At 37.0% G+C, this 18,715-nt stretch overlaps 1 protein-coding gene across 1 annotated transcript in view; it reads right to left on the bottom strand.

The window, feature by feature from the left end:
- wtip (WT1 interacting protein) overlaps window positions 1-18,715 on the bottom strand; it is a 31,980-nt gene that overhangs the window by 7,741 nt on the left and 5,524 nt on the right. Inside the window, exons 2-3 of the mRNA XM_032560477.1 lie at window positions 11,986-12,087; window positions 389-456 (exon numbers count right to left, since the gene is read on the bottom strand). Of these exons, the coding sequence (XP_032416368.1) occupies window positions 389-456; window positions 11,986-12,087 (170 nt within the window). The remainder of the gene's footprint in view (window positions 1-388; window positions 457-11,985; window positions 12,088-18,715) is intronic.

Raw genomic sequence — 18,715 nt, 5'->3', positions numbered from 1 at the left:
GTTATGAATTAATCTAGATTATGAAGCTGTTTACAGGAACCAATCGATGTTCTCCTCTGCTTCACTTTAGTAACTTAGTTGTTTCATTGTTTCAGTTGCTTTGACGTAAAGGTTTTAAACAAAAGTAACTTCGGGCACCACAATTCTGCCCAGCTAATCTGAAGCAGATGAGACCAGAAGCTGTTCAACACTTCTACCAAACCTCTAAACTGTCTGTGTGTGCAGCAAGAATGAGCACATGAGGGAAATTTGGCTGAAATTAGTCTAAATTGAGGGGGAGGTGCTGGAGATCTAATTACAGCACTTAAATGGTTTGTCTCTGCACCTTCTGTCACCTCCCCATGATCACTAAAGGAAAATCCATAAACATGAATGAACAGGGACTCACCAGGAAGTCCTCCTCACAGTACACCTTCCCGTTGACGTTGTAGAAGGCCTTCCCTCGTAGCCTCCTCCCTGGAAGAAATCACAAAGGAAGTCTGTTAGTAGGAGCACTTAAGTGGCATGCCACTGCAATAATTATTGTAGTCATATAATTAAAAAACCACGAAAGATTTCAGACTGAAGTTGTTTTAGACAGCTCATTAAGGAGGAAGGATTGCAGGAAAATCAATGCAATTGACTGAGTTTCTTTAAATCTACAACCTTTTCACTAATGGACACAAGAAGCAAGTTGATTGTGTTACACGTAGGGCTGAATTGGAAAGTATGCAATTAAATTGATCGGATTGACTGCATATTTCTGTAATAACGTGGATCAGTTTGTCTTGCAAACTGCTTTGAGATGATCCAACATGACATACTGAACAGAATTGAATAAAAAAAATAAATCCCTCTGGTTGTTCAGAAAGTTATCGATACTGCTGATAAAATACTGACAGCTCGCAGCATAACCACATTACATTTTTGAATAATAACAAAGAAAATCCATTGCTTCCTTTACAGTTGTTAACAGAATATCTCTAATCAGATACCATTGCAACCTCTGAATCTTGTAAATATACAAACCAAATAGGTCACCACTATACCTGTAATTCAAAATTAGCTATGCTAAAGAATAGGTACGAAGAAGCAGAGGTTGGATCTTATTTTACAGCTGTATTTAATGCCTAAAAAAGACATTTATTCGTTTCCAAACGGCGAAGGAAATGTCGCTAGTTAGTTGTGTTTAATGTCACAGTTAGTTAAGAATAAGTAGAGTGACAAAGTGCTTTTGCAGTATATCTGGATGTGTGCCACAATACATCTCACTGCCTGTGTCTCTGTGGATTTGCCCGCAGCAGCAGGTCGGCACAGAGCAGATGGCTGGGGGTAAATTGGTCATTTTAAGCGTTCGTCTACTTACTGCAACCATTGATCCTGACACAACTCCATTCACACCATTTACACAATCAATAAGGCCTGCTGTTTTCCAAAGGTCCTGCTGTATCTCCCTGCTTATGTACACAACTGCCAGAAATACCAGCAACAATTGACATAATAAAGATGAACAGAAGTTGAATACTATGATTATATTGAAAATACAATTTTTAGCTGCTGTTTTCAACCTATGTGCAAGAATTATGAATCACCTCTTTGGTATTTTAAAACAACAAGCAAGTCGCGGTTCAGCGGTACTGGGCTTGTACCAGTGTGAAGGCTGAATTCCTCTGGTCCAGCTTTCATTCATGAGAATCCAAGTTTGAATCCAGTCTGAAAAGAAAAAAATTCTGCTGCGAGCTGGCTTCTGCAGCCCCCCGCCACGCATCTCACACAGCCCGACCATTCAAATTCATGTACCGGTGGCCGTGTTTCTCTGGCAGCACGACGACTTCACTCAGAAGCCTGGCAGACGAAATCCACGGATCTCATAAATCTGACTGGATTAGTCAGATTTAATTGTATTCCAGAGTCACCACTGGGTTTATTGGCCTCCCAGCATGGACACCCCCTTCGTTTTTACAACGAAATTTATGCAATTGCTGTATTTCAAATGCAGATCCAGTGTCAAAATTCTGGGAAATGGCGAGGTAGTAAAGGACGCATAACCAGGCGGGGATGCACAGGAACGCCGTCTGCACAATAGGTGAGATTTTTAAGACTCTTAGGCTTACTTTTATTTTTTAAAATCCCATTTTGGGGAGCAAGATGAAAAGCGGAGTGAGAAGTCGGTTTGGTCTGTGGCCTCTGCTCTGCAGTTTGGGGTCTGGAAGGTGAATACAAAGGCCCCAGTTCTGATGACTATGTGGAGCGCTGCTAGGGGAGCGGGCCGAGTGAGCAAACGGGGACATTCTTTCTGTCTGAGGTCACTAGCTGGTCCCATTCATCCCCCCCCCGCACCTCTCCAGCACCCGCTCCCTGCCCGCTTCCCTAACTGAGAATAACGGAGAAAAAGGAGGGGGTGGAGGGCTCCGTGCCTTCTTCTCCCCCATCCCTGTGGCCTTTTGTCACTAGACAGCGCAGCAGAGAGGTTGAACATCCTCAGTGTTGCAGGGGATACTAAAACTATCAGCTCTGTTTAGAATTTACAATTTATTTGGAGTCTTCTGGGAGCTTGATTTAAGAACTAAGCCCTTCTTACCGCTTAATGCAACTGGTTTTACTTCTGGATTAAACGTCCAAATTGAAATGGTGCTTGTGTTAAAAATTGACTTACTTTAGGTTTAATTAGTAAAACCAGTTTCTATATGGGCAGACGGATGGAACAGGCTACAAAGTGTGGAAATACAAATACACCTCCATTCATTTTCTGTATTAATCCAAACCTGGGAGAAACTAAAGACTTTTCCAGATGGTACAATAATCCTGTGAGTGGCTGGTTAACATTCGAACTTCCCATAGTTACCTAAGATCACCTGCTCTATTCGACGGTGACATAAATATATGAGACGCTATCTCCTCTTGTCAGGCGTCCTCACACTGAGATTACAGTGTGCTTGTTCAGTCCTGAATACCAACATGCGCTCTTCTTGATGCTGGTTGCATGAAATATTGGATCATTCAGAAATCAGGCCTCATTCTGCTAATGCACTCATTTTGCTGTTGCCATGGATATCAGTTTTCATAGTATAAAAGTGAACTGATGTGTCATCATGGTGGAGGTATTGTTTGTCTAAAACGTCCTCAGGTGCAGATTCTGCAGCTGACAGTGTCTACACGCAGTCAGTTTTTTGTTTCTTTTCTCCAGGTATGGACTTTCTACCCTTATATTCTGGAGTCAGGTTTTATTTTCCTTTTTATTGAATTCAAGACTGAACATTTTATGAATCTACAGGTGAGATTCATAAATTTGCAAGATGGTTTTCTAGCAGCACTGAAACAGTTTTAGGTAAATAATGTGATACTAACAAAATGTGAACAAAAATGTCAAAATTCGCTTTAGGTTTACTTGGGTTTGTAAATTACCCTATGACTAGCAAACCTATGCACAAAATAATGCTTGTCTTGTTTTTAACATGTAACATTGTTTACTATTCTCTCCTTGGAGAAATAAACTTGAATTGAATTAATATTGTTTGAAAGAAAACTAGTCTCTGAACTATGTTGAGACATGTCTGTGGTTTATTCAGAATGTGAAAGAGCAACACCTGAAGTCTAACCTTGTATAATTTGTGGTATTTATGATACACAATGACCACATTCAATCATTTAAAAAATCCTAATTATGTCCTTTATGGCATTTTTGACAGACTAGTGCAGGCAGGACAAGGGAAAGGTCTTAGTTGAATTGATTTTAATATCCATAAACTTAAATGTTTGAGAAAACAGCAGGAACCGAAGGAACAACAAGAACTCATCAATGAAGGAAACTGGTTTGGCAGAGAAAACAGACCAAAAAGACAATGGGAGAAGCAGGTGGAGGTAAGAGAACTCACTGGCTTTTAAGCTACTGGAAATGTGAATAAAAAGTGACAGGAGAACCAGGTGTGACTAATCAGGAAAATATAGCACAGTTAGGCAAGAACCCCAGCAGGGAAAATGAGGTGAGGCTGACTAACAAATTAATAACAAGGGAGCTAAGCAACATGACAGAATAAAACTGAAACACACGCTACATACTTACACTAGAATGAGAATCTAAACCAAAAACAGGAATCAACTGTACGGAAAACCATTGATGATTTAATAGTAATTCATTCTCAATACTCCAGACACTCCTCCTTCTTTGATTGGGTTACTGTCAGGTGGAGCAACATTGTAATTGAAATGTTGTATTGTTAGCTTGTATTTTTCTGGATTTCTGACTAAACAGAACCGAAAACACTGATTCAGATGTTGGAAATTTCAAGTCGCATTCCAACATGCAGCATTTGTCAACTTCCTCGACGTCATATGCCTGGTGATGTGCTTCAACATGAGATGGATGTTTTTCCTCTGAGGAGGAATTTGTTGCAGGGTAGTTTTGTTCTTGAGAAAAGCTATACTTTCTATTTTATTAACTGAAAAATCTGACATTGTAGATGCAGCGACTCTGTGCAGTTAACTGCTGAAAATGTGCAATCATACTTCTGACTGTGAAATCAAGTTGATTAGCAAGAAAATACGTTAGAGGCTCTGAGCATTCAGATGCAGAGTATGGAAGCCTGCATTCACACTGACACAGCTCCAGTCACTTGATGCAAGTGAAACAAATCTAACAAATGTTTTCATTTATCTAAAAGATTTACATCAACATATTTATGATAGTGCAGTCTTTCTGATTGCTTCCTATCTCAACTGAGGAAATAATGCTTTTAGGTCAATTTTCTTCACACATTTTACACACTGCAAAAACACAAATCTGGGTTATTTGGTTTAGTTTCTAGTCCCATTATTTTAGTACACTTTAAATACAATAAAGCTAACACACAAGGACTTTTCAGCAAGAAATAGGAGCTTGATTTAAGTCAGTAATTTCTTGATATTGATGAAAATGTATTTGTTAAGTGAATAATCTGCCAGTGGAACAAGACATTTTTCAAATATTATAAGTTAACATTCTTACCATAATAGAAGTTAAAATGTCTTGTTCCACTGGCAGATTATTTTGCATCAATATCAAGGACTTAACACAAGCTCCTGTTTCTTTTTGAAAAGTTACTAGTAAGTTAGTTTTGTCTTATTTTAAGCATGCTAATATATTTGCACTAGAAATTGGACCAAAAATACTTGGAAACATTTTGTATTTTTGCAGTGCAGTCACTATCTGCTTTCTGCAGTGCATTCACAAACCAAACGGCACCAAATACCTCCAGCCAGCATTTTGTATCGGCTTGCTGTTCCTCACTGTGCCTTGATTTAGCAACCACTGCTGGAATGTTTCACAATGTTAGGTAATGTTAGAGTTGCAACTTTAACAAAAGCAACTGTTAACAATTAATTGTATTACTGAAATCATTTACAAAAATATCATCACATAACACTGGACAAGGATAAATCTACCTGTGACATCCCTCCACTGTTTGTTGCATCTAGACACATTCCTTTTTTAGCTACCAGTTTTCAGCTGATGGTATTTTTTTACACTATCTGGGTAACTTGCACACTGACCTACTAATTTAGACTTGTCAGCCTGTTTATTCGAGGCCAGAGGAAAATGGGAAGACTGGTTCAAGATGACAAAAGCTCAACACGTTAAACGTTGAAGGACAGTAGGTGCCATTCAACGTTTCTTCAGACAGCTAGAAACAGGAAACTGAGATTAGGGTTGGGCACTTATTGTATTGTTTATCATTTATCGTGAAAAACCTCTTATGATAATAATTTTGGTTTATTGTTGCCTTGTTAAATTTCAATTAATGATGCTAAATAAGAAACAAAACTGACAGTATTATCAAAAAAGCTTTTAAAAAATATTTTCTCCATTGTCTGTTCCACAAGAGCATCAATAAATATCAGTACATTTGAAAATATGATTAAATGCAATTTCTGCGTGCAGCTTAGTGATATAAATCACACTTCTTTAAATAAGTGGCGTCATGAAGACGCCTGTTTTTAGAGAACAGTGTTTATGAATAGTGTTTTTTTTAAATAATTTTCATCATTATCACAAAAGTACCACAAAATATCGCAATAAAGTTCTAACTCCATGTTGCCCACTCCTAACTAAGATTCCAGTTCACACAGCCTCACCAAAATTGGATGGTAACAGATTTGTAAAACCTTATCCAATGAGTCTTCGATTTTTGCTGTGACATTTAGATGTTTTAGGCTCAGATTTGGTGTAAAACAATCCCCTGAAAACATGGATCCTGCTTTGTGATAGCGGTTCAGGCTCCTGAGGGGTAATGGTTGACAACGAGTTCACGGTACTCAAGTGCTCTCCAAATTCACAATGCTGTGGAATGGAGGTAAGCCGACAAAATAGAATATTCTGATATCAAAAGTTATTTTTTCAGCAGCCGTAAGGTGAAAATCTTAATAATTAACACAAATAGAGGATTGAAAAACATCAGCTTTTGTGCCATTAGAATGTGTTAGATGATTTGAGATGAAAAGTGAATGAGCTTTTCAATAATTAAATACTGATTACTAGCTGCTGTGACTCCTTTTGAGCATATGGATTTAAATTTGAAACTGCAAAATGCATATGAGCCTTGTTAATGTCATACAAACTCCAAATTTTGCAGAGGAAGTTCCAGTTGTTGCTTTTTCTAATGCACCAAAGGGGCTGGGTAGGAGAGGATTAATGAGAGCTTCTTCACTTTCCACCTCTCTGCATTAGGGGTTTGAAAACAGATATTTTTTTGCTTTGAAGTCAATATTTTACCAAAGGCTCTAGTTTACCTATTTTCAACTGATCTGGGCTGCTGCTTCTACAAAACATATTTAAAATTTATTTTGCATACCTTACTGAACTGAATCAACTTGAGTTGATGTAAATGAGGCTAAAGATCTAAGGCATATCAATGATCTATTTAAATTTACCACTTTGGCTTAAACTAGAGGGAGCAAACATTGTTTGTATTACAAATCCTTGCTCATATATATGGCATTTCTCACACCTCCCAGTCTTCAGGTTATTATTTTACCCACAAGCCCAAACAAACCAGAAAGGTTACATAGAGGGTGTCAAAAACACACCACTTCTCCCGGCTCGTTAGCCACAGCTCACAGACCGTTCTCTCTGCTAATGAGAACGTCTACTCGTTTCCAGCAGGCAACAGACTTTTCGTATAGCATATATATTTAAAATCGTAACTGAGAGTAATTTATTGCTTCAGGATGTAAATATGCGGGATGAGTTTTAAAACAAATCAATCTTCCACTTCTCAGATTTAATCTGACTGGCGTCAGCTACAGTTCAACACCCGAGTCCTCCTCACTCTAACACAGAAATGAGTAACTACGAGCTGTCCAGGTGATGCTAACTGGCTAATGAGAAGAAGTGGAGCGAGTGAGCAACATGTGTGTCATCATCCTGCTGGTTGGTCAAGTTTTATGTCTTTTGCAACTTCTAACAGATTTTTTTTCTAAAAATCCTTTTGCTCCATCCATCTTCCTATCAGCTCTGAGCAGATGTAGAAAAAAACAAAAACATCTCCGCAGTATGATGCTGCCACTACCATGTTTCAACACTTCACAGAAGGGGTTGGTGTGAACTGTTTGTTTACTGATAAATTTGACATTTTGCATGTAAGCCCCTCTGATGCCACATGTTTCTGTGTTCTCCACATGGCGAACAGTAACAGGTTACTGCCAGTTTTCCACTATGAACCGATTTGTCGTGCACCACTAAAATATTTCATCTTCTTATGAAAATGTGGAAAAGTTCAAGAGATGTCAATACTTTTGTGAGTCTCATACTTCCTTGACTACCCAGACTCCTTCCCCATCATGTCTTTGTGCCACACTCTTCCTCCTTCTAGCTCAATTTTTCCAATAGAAATTTAGATTTTCTAAACTGAATTGCTTTGATGAAGCAGGTAAGGTACTGACCAAGGTTGTTTTAATTAACTAAAACTAAAGAAATAATGAAATGAAATTGAGAAAGCATTTTTGTTAACTGAAATAAATAAAATCATAATTAATGGGGAAAATTTTAAACTAACTGGAACTATATTGTGAATTTATAAAACTAGTTAAAACATACTGAAATTACAGCTGTGACATCTTTTGTTTTCGTGATTATGAATCTATTTATTAGCCAGTAGAACTGATGTGAAATTATTATTTTTTTCCCACACAAGCAATTTACGTCAAATTACAGTCCTCCATATTCCTGGTGGTGACACTTATGCTAAATTATTCTGAATTGAATAAATCTTTTGAAAATGGTATTTTCTCTTGGGCAATCGATGTATACATAATCACAATACAATACTTTGACCATTCTGCAGTTAACAACTAAAGCTACTACTATGCCTAAGAAAAACTAAACAATATTTAACTTAGAACTAAGAAAAACTAGCAAACACACTCTAAAAATTAATTAAAACTAACTGAATTAGACAAACAAAAAGTCAGAATGAAATAAAACTAAACTATAATACAAATTTTAAAATAAAACTATTATAACCCTTGTACTGACTACATGTAACTATTCACACAACTAAACTTCTAAAAAGGTAAACTATCGCTCTGGGACTTCAGATAAAAGTGTGCAACTCCAAGACAAAATGACCAGCCCCAAGCAACATATTTACTGCAATGCGTGAAAGACAGAAATCAGTGTTCAACAGACCCAAAACAACTTCCTCTTTTGTACATGTGGCAGAGCAAGTACACAATCATTTTGGCATGCGTGTGCCGTTTAAAGTGAGTCCATAGCAGGCCTGCCCTCTCTGATAAGCAGGTCTGGTACACTTTGTGACGGGATGTGCGTGTGTGTGGGTGTGTGTGTGTGTGTGATTGAGGTCCTCCAGGGATGGCTGGCTGAAGTGGTGGTGGGGAGGGTTGCATTCTTGGCCATCTCATGAAAAAAGGGTGCAACCATGGGAGTAAGCCAAGAGGAGGGCTCAATTATGCATGGTTAAACAAAGCCCAAGGCTACCAGCGAGCAATGTCTCAGCAAACTCGGCCTCACTGTGGAGTTCCAGACTCCAAAAGGACTTCTGCACAAAAAAAAAAAAGAAACCAAAAAACTAACTGAAGACATGAGAACGCAGCTCCTCATAAATCACTGGAGTGTGTTATGACAACTGCAGGCACTTTGAAACTAAACTTCTCAGAGGCCTGCAAAACACTGCATGAAAAGAAAACATTCCCATTTACAAGAGGTCAACTGATAGATTATGTCGTTTACGTTAGAAATAAACTATCCTGAGAGGTGGGTTAGCCTGCTAAGCGACTTGAATCTCCGAAAATGACCTGCTGACGAATCGTGGAAATGATTCCTCTGATAAACCTCTCAGGTCTCTGTTTTCTGTTTAAATCCAGATACGTCTAACACAGTTAACACTTTCAGTCTAGATCGGGTTCAAAGACCTAATGACATGATTTCTTTGTTCAATCATTGAAAGATGACCTCTAAGCAAACTATAAAAGTATCATAAGGCTGATTAAAACAGCTTCCAACCGGACCTGAGGCTTGTTTTCCACAGAATACCTCACAACCTCAGCAACTAGACACTCGGCATCTGGCCCCTCTTTCATTCGACACACAATAAATCGGAAACTATGTGGCTTTGGTTACATGTAAATTATAGCAGATCTTCCAGAGCCCAAGGGGTCGAGGTGAAGGATCAGTATACATGCTGCACATAAGAATGGATCCAGGCTGAAAGGCTCACTCTAACCATCTTCCTCTTGTTTCCACGGGAAACAGGAGAGGTGGTCCAGAGTTGGGTGAGAGGGGGGTCCAAAAAAAAAAAAAAGGAAAAAGAAATGACAAACACAACCCTTACTGTACTTTGTGAAGAAAGAGAAAAATAACTAAATTTATTTCATTGCTGCATTATTGAGGAACATTTCTTAGGCATGAGATAGTTTTGATGTAAACCAACTTATGATTTATTAAGCAACACAAGCAGCATTATGTTTTATTTAAAAAAAAAAAACAAGCAAAAAAAGTGGAAGGGGGTGATGTTTTTTCTGTTGCATTTGGCCAACTTCCCCATTCTTGTGATATATATAGAAGATCAGTTACTCAACACTTCTGCTTTTCAGTGTTTTACATTTCATAACGCCCCAAACAACTTTATGCATCCAGATTGGAAGAAAGCAGGAGTGTGAAATGTGATTTAGGGTTTCATTGCTGAAGTAGGAAAGAAAAAAGTTATTACTATATTGCTTAGAAATAAAACTTATTGCTGTTGTTCATCCTTTAAGGCTGAACAAATTACACTGCCCTCCACATTTACTGGAGACCATGCAATTAAATTTTTATTGAGTCCTACCACTACGTTTTACAATTTAAGCTTTAGTTATTTAAGTTAATGTGTTTGTCTAGAAACTATTAATTAGTAATTATTTTCTCCAACTTTTTCCTCTGGAGTACAAGTATGATGTGATACAGTGCCCTCTTCAAAATGGGAAAGACAAGAGAATAGACCTCTTATATTTGAAAGTCATTTAGTTTGCAAAATAAAGTTAAAAACAACTGGAAAGGTGAGAAATATGGATGAATGAGGACCTAAGTTTATCTCACCACCTTTAAATGCTATTAGTATTAGTATTCACTATCAGGTTAATAGACACGCACCTTCTACCGGGACAAAAGTAAACAATAGTTTCTTAAACTCTACTGAGACTTTACCTTGAAATTTGCTTAGAAGAGACAAAAATGCTGCTTATTTTGCTACATTTTTAACTTTGCACTTATAAAAAGCCTAATTGCTCATCTTTAACTTTATTTTGCATGTATGGACGCAGTGACAGATTTCTCTGGATTCATTAAAGGATATTATAATATATAGTGTAGAAGACAAAATTCCTAGATTTTATGCAAAAAATTGTTACTCGTGCTTCCTTTCAAACTGTCACAGAGCAGTGAATCCAATCCAACATCACATCTGAAAGACCCGTGTCTCTCTCACTGTCAATAGAATAAAAAATTTCAAACTTGATGTTCAAAAGCAATGACAACAGAAAGCCCCTGCAGTGACTTGAATACAAAGTCAGCCACTTCTTTTTCTACAAGACCCTGCAGATTGCTCACCCTCTGGAAAAAAATACTGTTTTTATTATTTGATTACAATTTGCTATTAATATGCCTTAATTTTGTTAAAATAACTGATTTAAACTAGTTAAATATAAATTTCCAGTCTACAGTGTTATTTCAAATAAAGTTATTTCTGGTTCCTGAATGCCGTTGTGGAGCCACTTTTTCTGCGGCTTCTGTGGAGCATATTTGTAAAGCATTTCATATATCATGGTGATACATAATATTTTATGTCCTGTAGAAAATCTCAGCGATGAATCAAAAATTAACCGACACCAAAACTTATGATGCTGTCATTGTACCCATGTCAGTATTTTTGATGTTTTAACAAAATGAAAAGTTGTTTTTGTCTCTTTTGGCTGACATGCCTCATCTGAGGTGCCAAATTCGTCTCTCAATTGCGCAAACACTTGGTGAAAATTGCTTCATTTTGTTCGCAGAGCGTTATCCGCCTGCCCAACTCGAACTATTTCGACGGAGCTGTCTGATTGGGCAGACGTTTGTTGCTGTGCTTTATACAGAAATACAGTTGCATATTGTTAATATTTCTGTTCAACTAGTTCACAGAATGTTTCCTGCGGTGAGGAATTATGTACCTTTCTACAGTTCTTCATTACTATAGTGAATAAATCACTATAGTAAAAAGACCAGTGAATAATTAATAACTCTTGGATGAAAATTGTTCACAGAGAAGGCAGAAAAGTGTGACGCTAGCTCCATTTGTAAACACAAAGCAGAGTTTGTAGGGATGGAGCTGGAAGCCCCGCAGGTATGACGAATACTGAATCAGAACATTTTGGATTCAGTAACTCTTACCCATTTTCTTCATTTATTTGCAGACACTGTAGTTTTAAAGTCCATTAAAGCGTCAATAAAATAATTGCAAAAAACTTTTGCAATATGACACAGGTCGGCGTGTTACTCACCACATGAGCAGCAGGTGAAGCAGTTGGTGTGGTAGAGGTTCCCCATGGCCTGGCATGCCTGGCTGGCCCCGTACACACCCTTCCCACATTTCACGCAGATACCTGTCATAGACAACGGCTTTGTTATTGTCTGTTATGTATATTCTCAGAAAAAGCAGCAGAATAAAGAGATTAAGCTTTATAAGACAGCAAAACACAGTGCAGCTGTCACAATACAGACATGAAGAAGAATTTCTGGATGTGCAATAATGTCATCCCCGACTTCTTTGTTGTTAGACAATGGGAAGATGTCTTTATTGCTACTATTACAATTATTACTCAGCTTTCTGTGCTTCTCATCGCCTTTGAAGGCAAACAGAATTAGGAAATTCATAGGTTTGTCATTAAAACATACATTTTAACAAATTGTTCTAGACATGCAGCTCTGCTGAAAAGGGGAGGGAGTGTGAATGTTAAATCAGAAGAAATATTTCATGAATAAATTGAGACTCTGACTGTACAAGGCTCCCTTTTGTCATTTCCATGCATTACATCATACTGTTAGAAGGCAGACGACTTGACGAAAGCGGAAGGTTACATAAAAAAGCCTTGAGAGGAAACAATGTGGATGAGAGGTGCATTCCAAAAAGAAAAGGCTGGAAGATAATGTTCCTGTACTTTTCATTTTTACAACAAATGTCAAACTGATTAGCCAGAGAGTCATTTTTACCTTAAATTTCACAAAGAATATAACTAAAAATATTCAGCCTAGCACATCAAACATATCAAGTTAATCTAACTAAATCAAAATCCTCTAAATCTGAAGACACTAATGTGCATCTTGACAACAGAATATATTTAAAAAGTTGATTTATTGCAGCAATTATATAAAAAAGGGAAACATACTTTCCTTACAAACTGAGTGAAAACTTGTATTTGTATTGCTTAACCCAGAGGTAACTTTCTTCAAAAATTGTATAACATAAGAACAACAAAAAAGACTTTTCATACCAAAATGTTAAGTAACGGCCCTCACATTGATCCCAAAGCATATTAATGGAAAGTTGAGTGGAAGGTAAAAGTGTGGTAGACTAACTTCAGCCTTGAGATTAATCAAATTCTTACTATTTGAAAACTGACTTTTTGAAAGCTTCTTGGATTTCTATAGTTCAGAGTGACATCAGCACGCCCAGGGCCGCCATCTTGTTTGACAACTGTGCTTTACATCTTCTATTTATTTGGACTTTGAATTTATGTTAACTACATGATGGAGTGTTAGGGCCAGACTACAATTTTAATTTTTTTCTTAACTACAAGAAGAATGTCATAATTTTACAAGAATATAGTTGCAATGTTAGGACAGGAAAATAGTATTTTTTAAGAACACCTACAAAAAAAAAAAAAAAAATTTATATGAGGAATGTTGAGCATCTAGTGAAGTGATACTTCATCTTTTAACACATCAACATCAAATTATGAGTAGACTTTTTTGAGTAAATGACTATTTTGAAGAAAACCACAGACTGAACTGGTCACATCAGGTTGTGCTTTTTTCTTATTGAAAATACTTTTTCTCTTAATTTTAGGACTTCTAGTAAAATTGTGCCATTTTTCTTTTAATATTATGACCATACTCTTGTAATTAAGTGAAAAGTCTCATAGTCTGGGCCTATTATTCTGTCATACAACTCAAAGAAGGGATGGCTGAAAAAAACGCTGCTTTTAGAAAATATTTTCTGTCACTTATAATTTATTTTTATGACAAAAATTAGAAAAAAATAATTAAATCAGAAATTGGTCATAGTATTAAAAAAACTGAGATCTTATGTTTAAGCCACATTGACTAGAACAAATTTCCTCAGAAAATCCCTTTTGATTTCTAGGAATTTTCAAAAGTTACACAAAAAAAGTACATTGTTCTATGTGAGTATTTCTTTTAAACGATTAAATAAAAATAAATACACATTTCAATAATATTCAAATTTATTGAGATGCACCTACATCTATTACACAGATGTCTATGCATATAGGTGTTTTTGCCAGACACTGGGTGATGATGCTCTGTTGAACCTACAGACAAAAACCATCCACCGTCCCCCACAAAGTAACTGGCTCCACAAACTACTGTCATCTTCAGTTAGCAAACAAGAAAGCAGTGTCTCACACGGTTTGATAGACAGCAGCAGCAGAAGCTTAACGATCTAAAATCTCTCTAACACAAGACAACCTTCATTGAGGTCACATTCCTCAGCGAGTGCAGGGTCAGAGCCTTGATGGGGTGAGTCTTGGGTCAGAGTACCCACAGGATGCAACATCGTACAAGATCCCAACAGGGGATCTGAACGCCAACGCCCCTCCCCTCATGTGAGGAAATAAATACATGCATTTATCATTGAAATACAGATTTTTCAGAATGCATTTGAAGCATGTGCACAGTGCCAGTGATGATGTTGTGGAGCTGGTAATTATTTCGCAACAATCCCAGTGAAAGTTGCGTTAAATTAGATACAAAACAAACCTTAATTCAATTTTTTCATTACTTCGATGAGCTGAAAACAGACGTGGAAACACTGTTGGAACATGTGTTTCCTGCTTTAATGTTTATAAGAAATGAATGAATAACAGAAAGCACCAAAAATTCAATACAACAGTCCACTTGTGTGCAGTATTTCAGAGTAGTATCATATGTGTACAAACAAAAAGATGATGTTTCGACCACGCAAGCACCAGAGAGTCAGCATCTGGATGAACTGACTGAACTTGCAAACCAATTATACTAAACTAAAACTGACAGTGGCTAAATTAACACTCCTTCCTCCAATTCATTACTGCTCCCATCTGGCTTCAAAAAGTAAAACGGCACCAAACACAGACCTTTTAAATACAGATTACCAAAGGATTGGATTACGTCACAATAAGAACAACGAAACCCAGAAGATTATATACACTCATCATCAGTTTGGATGTCATTGATGCAGAGATTTTGTAAGCATCAACAAGCTTCTGGCATAATTTTGTCTGGAGATTTCACCATTCTTTGTAGAAGGAATGGTAAAGCTCATTTGACTTTGGTGGACCCTTATTTTTTTGTGTGTGTCATCAATGGGCTTGAAGTCAGAAATTGGGAAGGCCATTTCTATAAATGAGTTTTAAATCTGTTTGGGGTTTTGTTCTGCTGACACACACAGCTACTACCACCCAGCTGCCCTCTAATAGACGACACATTGGTTACAATGTTCACTATTAATATCGTATTAACTGTGAAGCATGGTGGTGATGGTGTTAAAATCATGTTGTGGGTCTATTTTGGTGACATTGCTCTGGAGCACTCAACAAGTGAGGAGACAAATTTATTAACTTCACATAAAACTAATGGCTATAAGTTTGAAACTTCAACAAAAACCCTTTCCAACAGGACAATGAACACAAACACATTAAAACTTGTGATTTAGTGGACAAAGCAGGCAAGTATGAATGATTTTGGCATGGCCTTAATCTCAAATGTCTTGTAAATGTGAGGACTGTGCTTGAAAGTCATTTCTGTACCAGGAACAAGCCAATTTAATTTAGCTATCAATCCTACCAAGGACAATGGTCAAAAATGCAGCCAAAATTATACCAGAAGGTTGTTGATGGCTACGAAAATCATGTGGTTGATGTGCAACATGCTAAGAGTAATTTAGCATATTGTAGATTAGTTGCAATTTAGACAATTATTGGTTGTGAAATTGAATTAATCACCCTGATTTTAGGCTTCCTTGTCACTGGCTGGTGCCTCACAGGCCAAAGGCTGCAGGCCAAAAGGGTAAAGAAGGAAAATCAATGATTATCTGGATTACATCACATGTGAATCAACAATGATCCCAAAATAAACTCGCTGTGCTTTATCCCCAAAGTTTTATGTTATTGTGCATATTTATGAATAAAATTTTTGAATTTGCACATGATTAACAATTATTTTTCCAAATATACGTAAATCTGAAAAGAGGGGAGATGAGACGTTTATTCTTATCCTCACATCTGACCAATTTCCTTTGCAAGTCACCTAATTAGCTAATAGATTCCACCTGTGTGTAACTTAATCTTACTATAAATATTTTGTTCTGTGAAGGCCTCAGAGGTTTAGTTGAGTACATTAGTGAACAAACCACATCACAAGCCAGGGAGCACAGCAGACAGGTCAAGGATAAAGTTGTGGAGAAGATTAAAGCAGGTGAGGTTATCAAACAAAATACCAAGCTTTGAACATCTAACAGAGCTTTCCTGAATCCATCATCTAAAAATGGAAAGGGCATGTCAGAGCTGTAAGCGTTCCAAGACATGACTGCCCACCTAAAATTACAGCTCCAGAGACGAGGAGGACAGAAAATATTAGTTATTTACCATAAATCTGGCCGTTAAATGACTTAGCTGCCACTTGTATGTTTCCCCAAGGTGAGACATGGAAGTGGCAGAATCATGTTATGACTTACTTTAGCAAGAATTCAGTACAAAAGACTTGAGACTAAGAAAGGAATTTATATTTCAGCAAGACAAAAAATAAAACCTACACACACAACCAGAACTACAACAAAATGACTAGGTCAGGGGTCTGCACTGTTTTTTCTGTTGGGTTGTCTTAAAATAAATAAAAAATAAAAAACACTTTTGCAAAAAATAGGATGGACACATTTTCTTCTATGGGATGTTAATTCGCAGAAAATATATAAATAAATAAACGTATATACTGTAGTTGCCAACATAATGACAAGAAAATAGATCTAAAAGTAAATGTGGTGTCAATTTTTTGTGGAAATTCAATGCAATGTTTCATGAAAAAAAGGCCTGCATTTGGTTTTTTTTTTATCTATATTTAAAAAACTTCTAAATAATTTTTAGCTATTTTGGAAAGTCCAAAGGACCACTTGTGGCTCTGGAACCACAGGTTACAGACTTTTGGTTTAGATTAAAGGATATTCGTGTTTTAGAATGGCCCAGTCAAAGTCCAGACTTATATTTAGGCAAAAATTGAAAATTGATACATATAGACATTTCCAACCAGTCTAAGTGACAGCGTATGCACTTTAGTAGAAGACACATAACCCAAAAGATTTACAGTCGGAACTGCAACAAAATGATGTCCTACAAAGCACTGACTTATGGGGTTGAAAACTATGTATTATTTTCCTTCCACTTCTCAATTACAGGCAGCTTTGAAGTTGTAGCATGTCAAAGTGTTGAAAAGTTCAAAGGTTACGCATACTTTTGCAAGGCACTGCATTAGAGATATGGATCCTATTATATTTTATTCTTGTGTATGGCTTCATTGAATGAATAATCCGTGGCAAACGATCTCCCACCATGACTCTTTGGCTTTGACTCTAACAACTAAACAGAAGAGGATGATTTATTTACACAGCTCCATCGAATTACCTCCACATCTTTCTTCCATCTAGCTGAAGCTCTGCTGCTGCTGCTGTTACTTAACAACCCCACACCATGTGCTAGCAAGACTTTTGAATTTTCACGCGTCAACTTGTAAACATTAACAGTAAACGTGATTTATTGTCCCACATGCAATAAATCCTGGAGCGTCTCTGAAGTGAGGATGTGGTTATGGTCTTAGAGGACAGGGGGGAAATCTCCCGAGCGCTCTTTGTTAGTCATTGGAAAACAGGATGCAGGATCTCTCATGTGCCCATGTCAGAACATGTAGATTTGGCAGGGACAGGATGCAGCGTGCACTCCATGGTTAAAAATAAAACACCATCACTTAACGCAACATACATTTGTGGCTTTCCCAGCCGTAATGTCTATGTTTCAGATGGCAGTCTGGCAGAAAGCACCCTGCTCAACGTCAGCGTACTATTCTTGTGAGAAAGCTTTATTGGTGTCAGATCCACATGTATTTGGTAGCTGAGCCTTTCTGGGGGAAAAAGGAAATATCACTGAAATCTAATACTGGAGATCAAACAGAGGAAACTCTTTCCAACTAACTGGATGTAATGACGGCACAGCTTGGGATTATGTAATGTTATTGGAATATATGATTAGAGTCTTACAAAGATTGTGTTACTTTGACCAAAAACGGTGTATGTGCTGTGGGTTGTAAGCAGACTTGCGCAGCCTGATTCATCAAACTTTAACAGCCATCCTGTGAGATTTTGGCTTCTTACAGACCAAAAATAAGAACTCTGAGAACTTCTGCAGCGTCAGGTTTTGTTTCTACTGCATTGCTGCTAAATAAAATAGAATCTCTACAGATGTTTTCTTACAACACATGATGTATGTTCAAGGGAAAAAAAGTGGAAAAAGCAGATTAAGTGCACTGTAACACCTGAGGTTTGACTAGGTTGAGGGATATAAGTATTTCATATCAGTCAATATTGATAATTATTGATTATTTATTTTGTTTTAAATATCTAAAATACTGACAAACTGGTGAGGGGACCTTTATACTTTCCAGAATTTGAACCAGGTGAAATAAATCTGTGCCACTTGACAAACTTTAGTTATAACAAATTTATAGACAAAATATTTTTTCTTGTGCAAATATATTTTTTGTACAGTTTTATCTGAATTAATCCTCTGAATATGTTGTTCTTTCAGCAAATGGCCTTTTGGAATCTGTATTCTCCAGTTAACGGTTAATTGATTATAGAATTATTTAATGATTATTTCAGTAATCGATTATTCACGATTAATCCGATTAATCGTTTCAGCCAGACTTATATTTGTAATACAGATGAAAGGAATGAAAGGGTGCCTTTAA

This window comes from Xiphophorus hellerii, chromosome 4, assembly GCF_003331165.1.
Source record: "Xiphophorus hellerii strain 12219 chromosome 4, Xiphophorus_hellerii-4.1, whole genome shotgun sequence".
Classification (NCBI taxonomy): Eukaryota; Metazoa; Chordata; class Actinopteri; order Cyprinodontiformes; family Poeciliidae; genus Xiphophorus; species Xiphophorus hellerii.
Note: the sequence above shows the minus strand (reverse complement) of the source record. Positions and strands in the feature narration are given on the sequence as shown.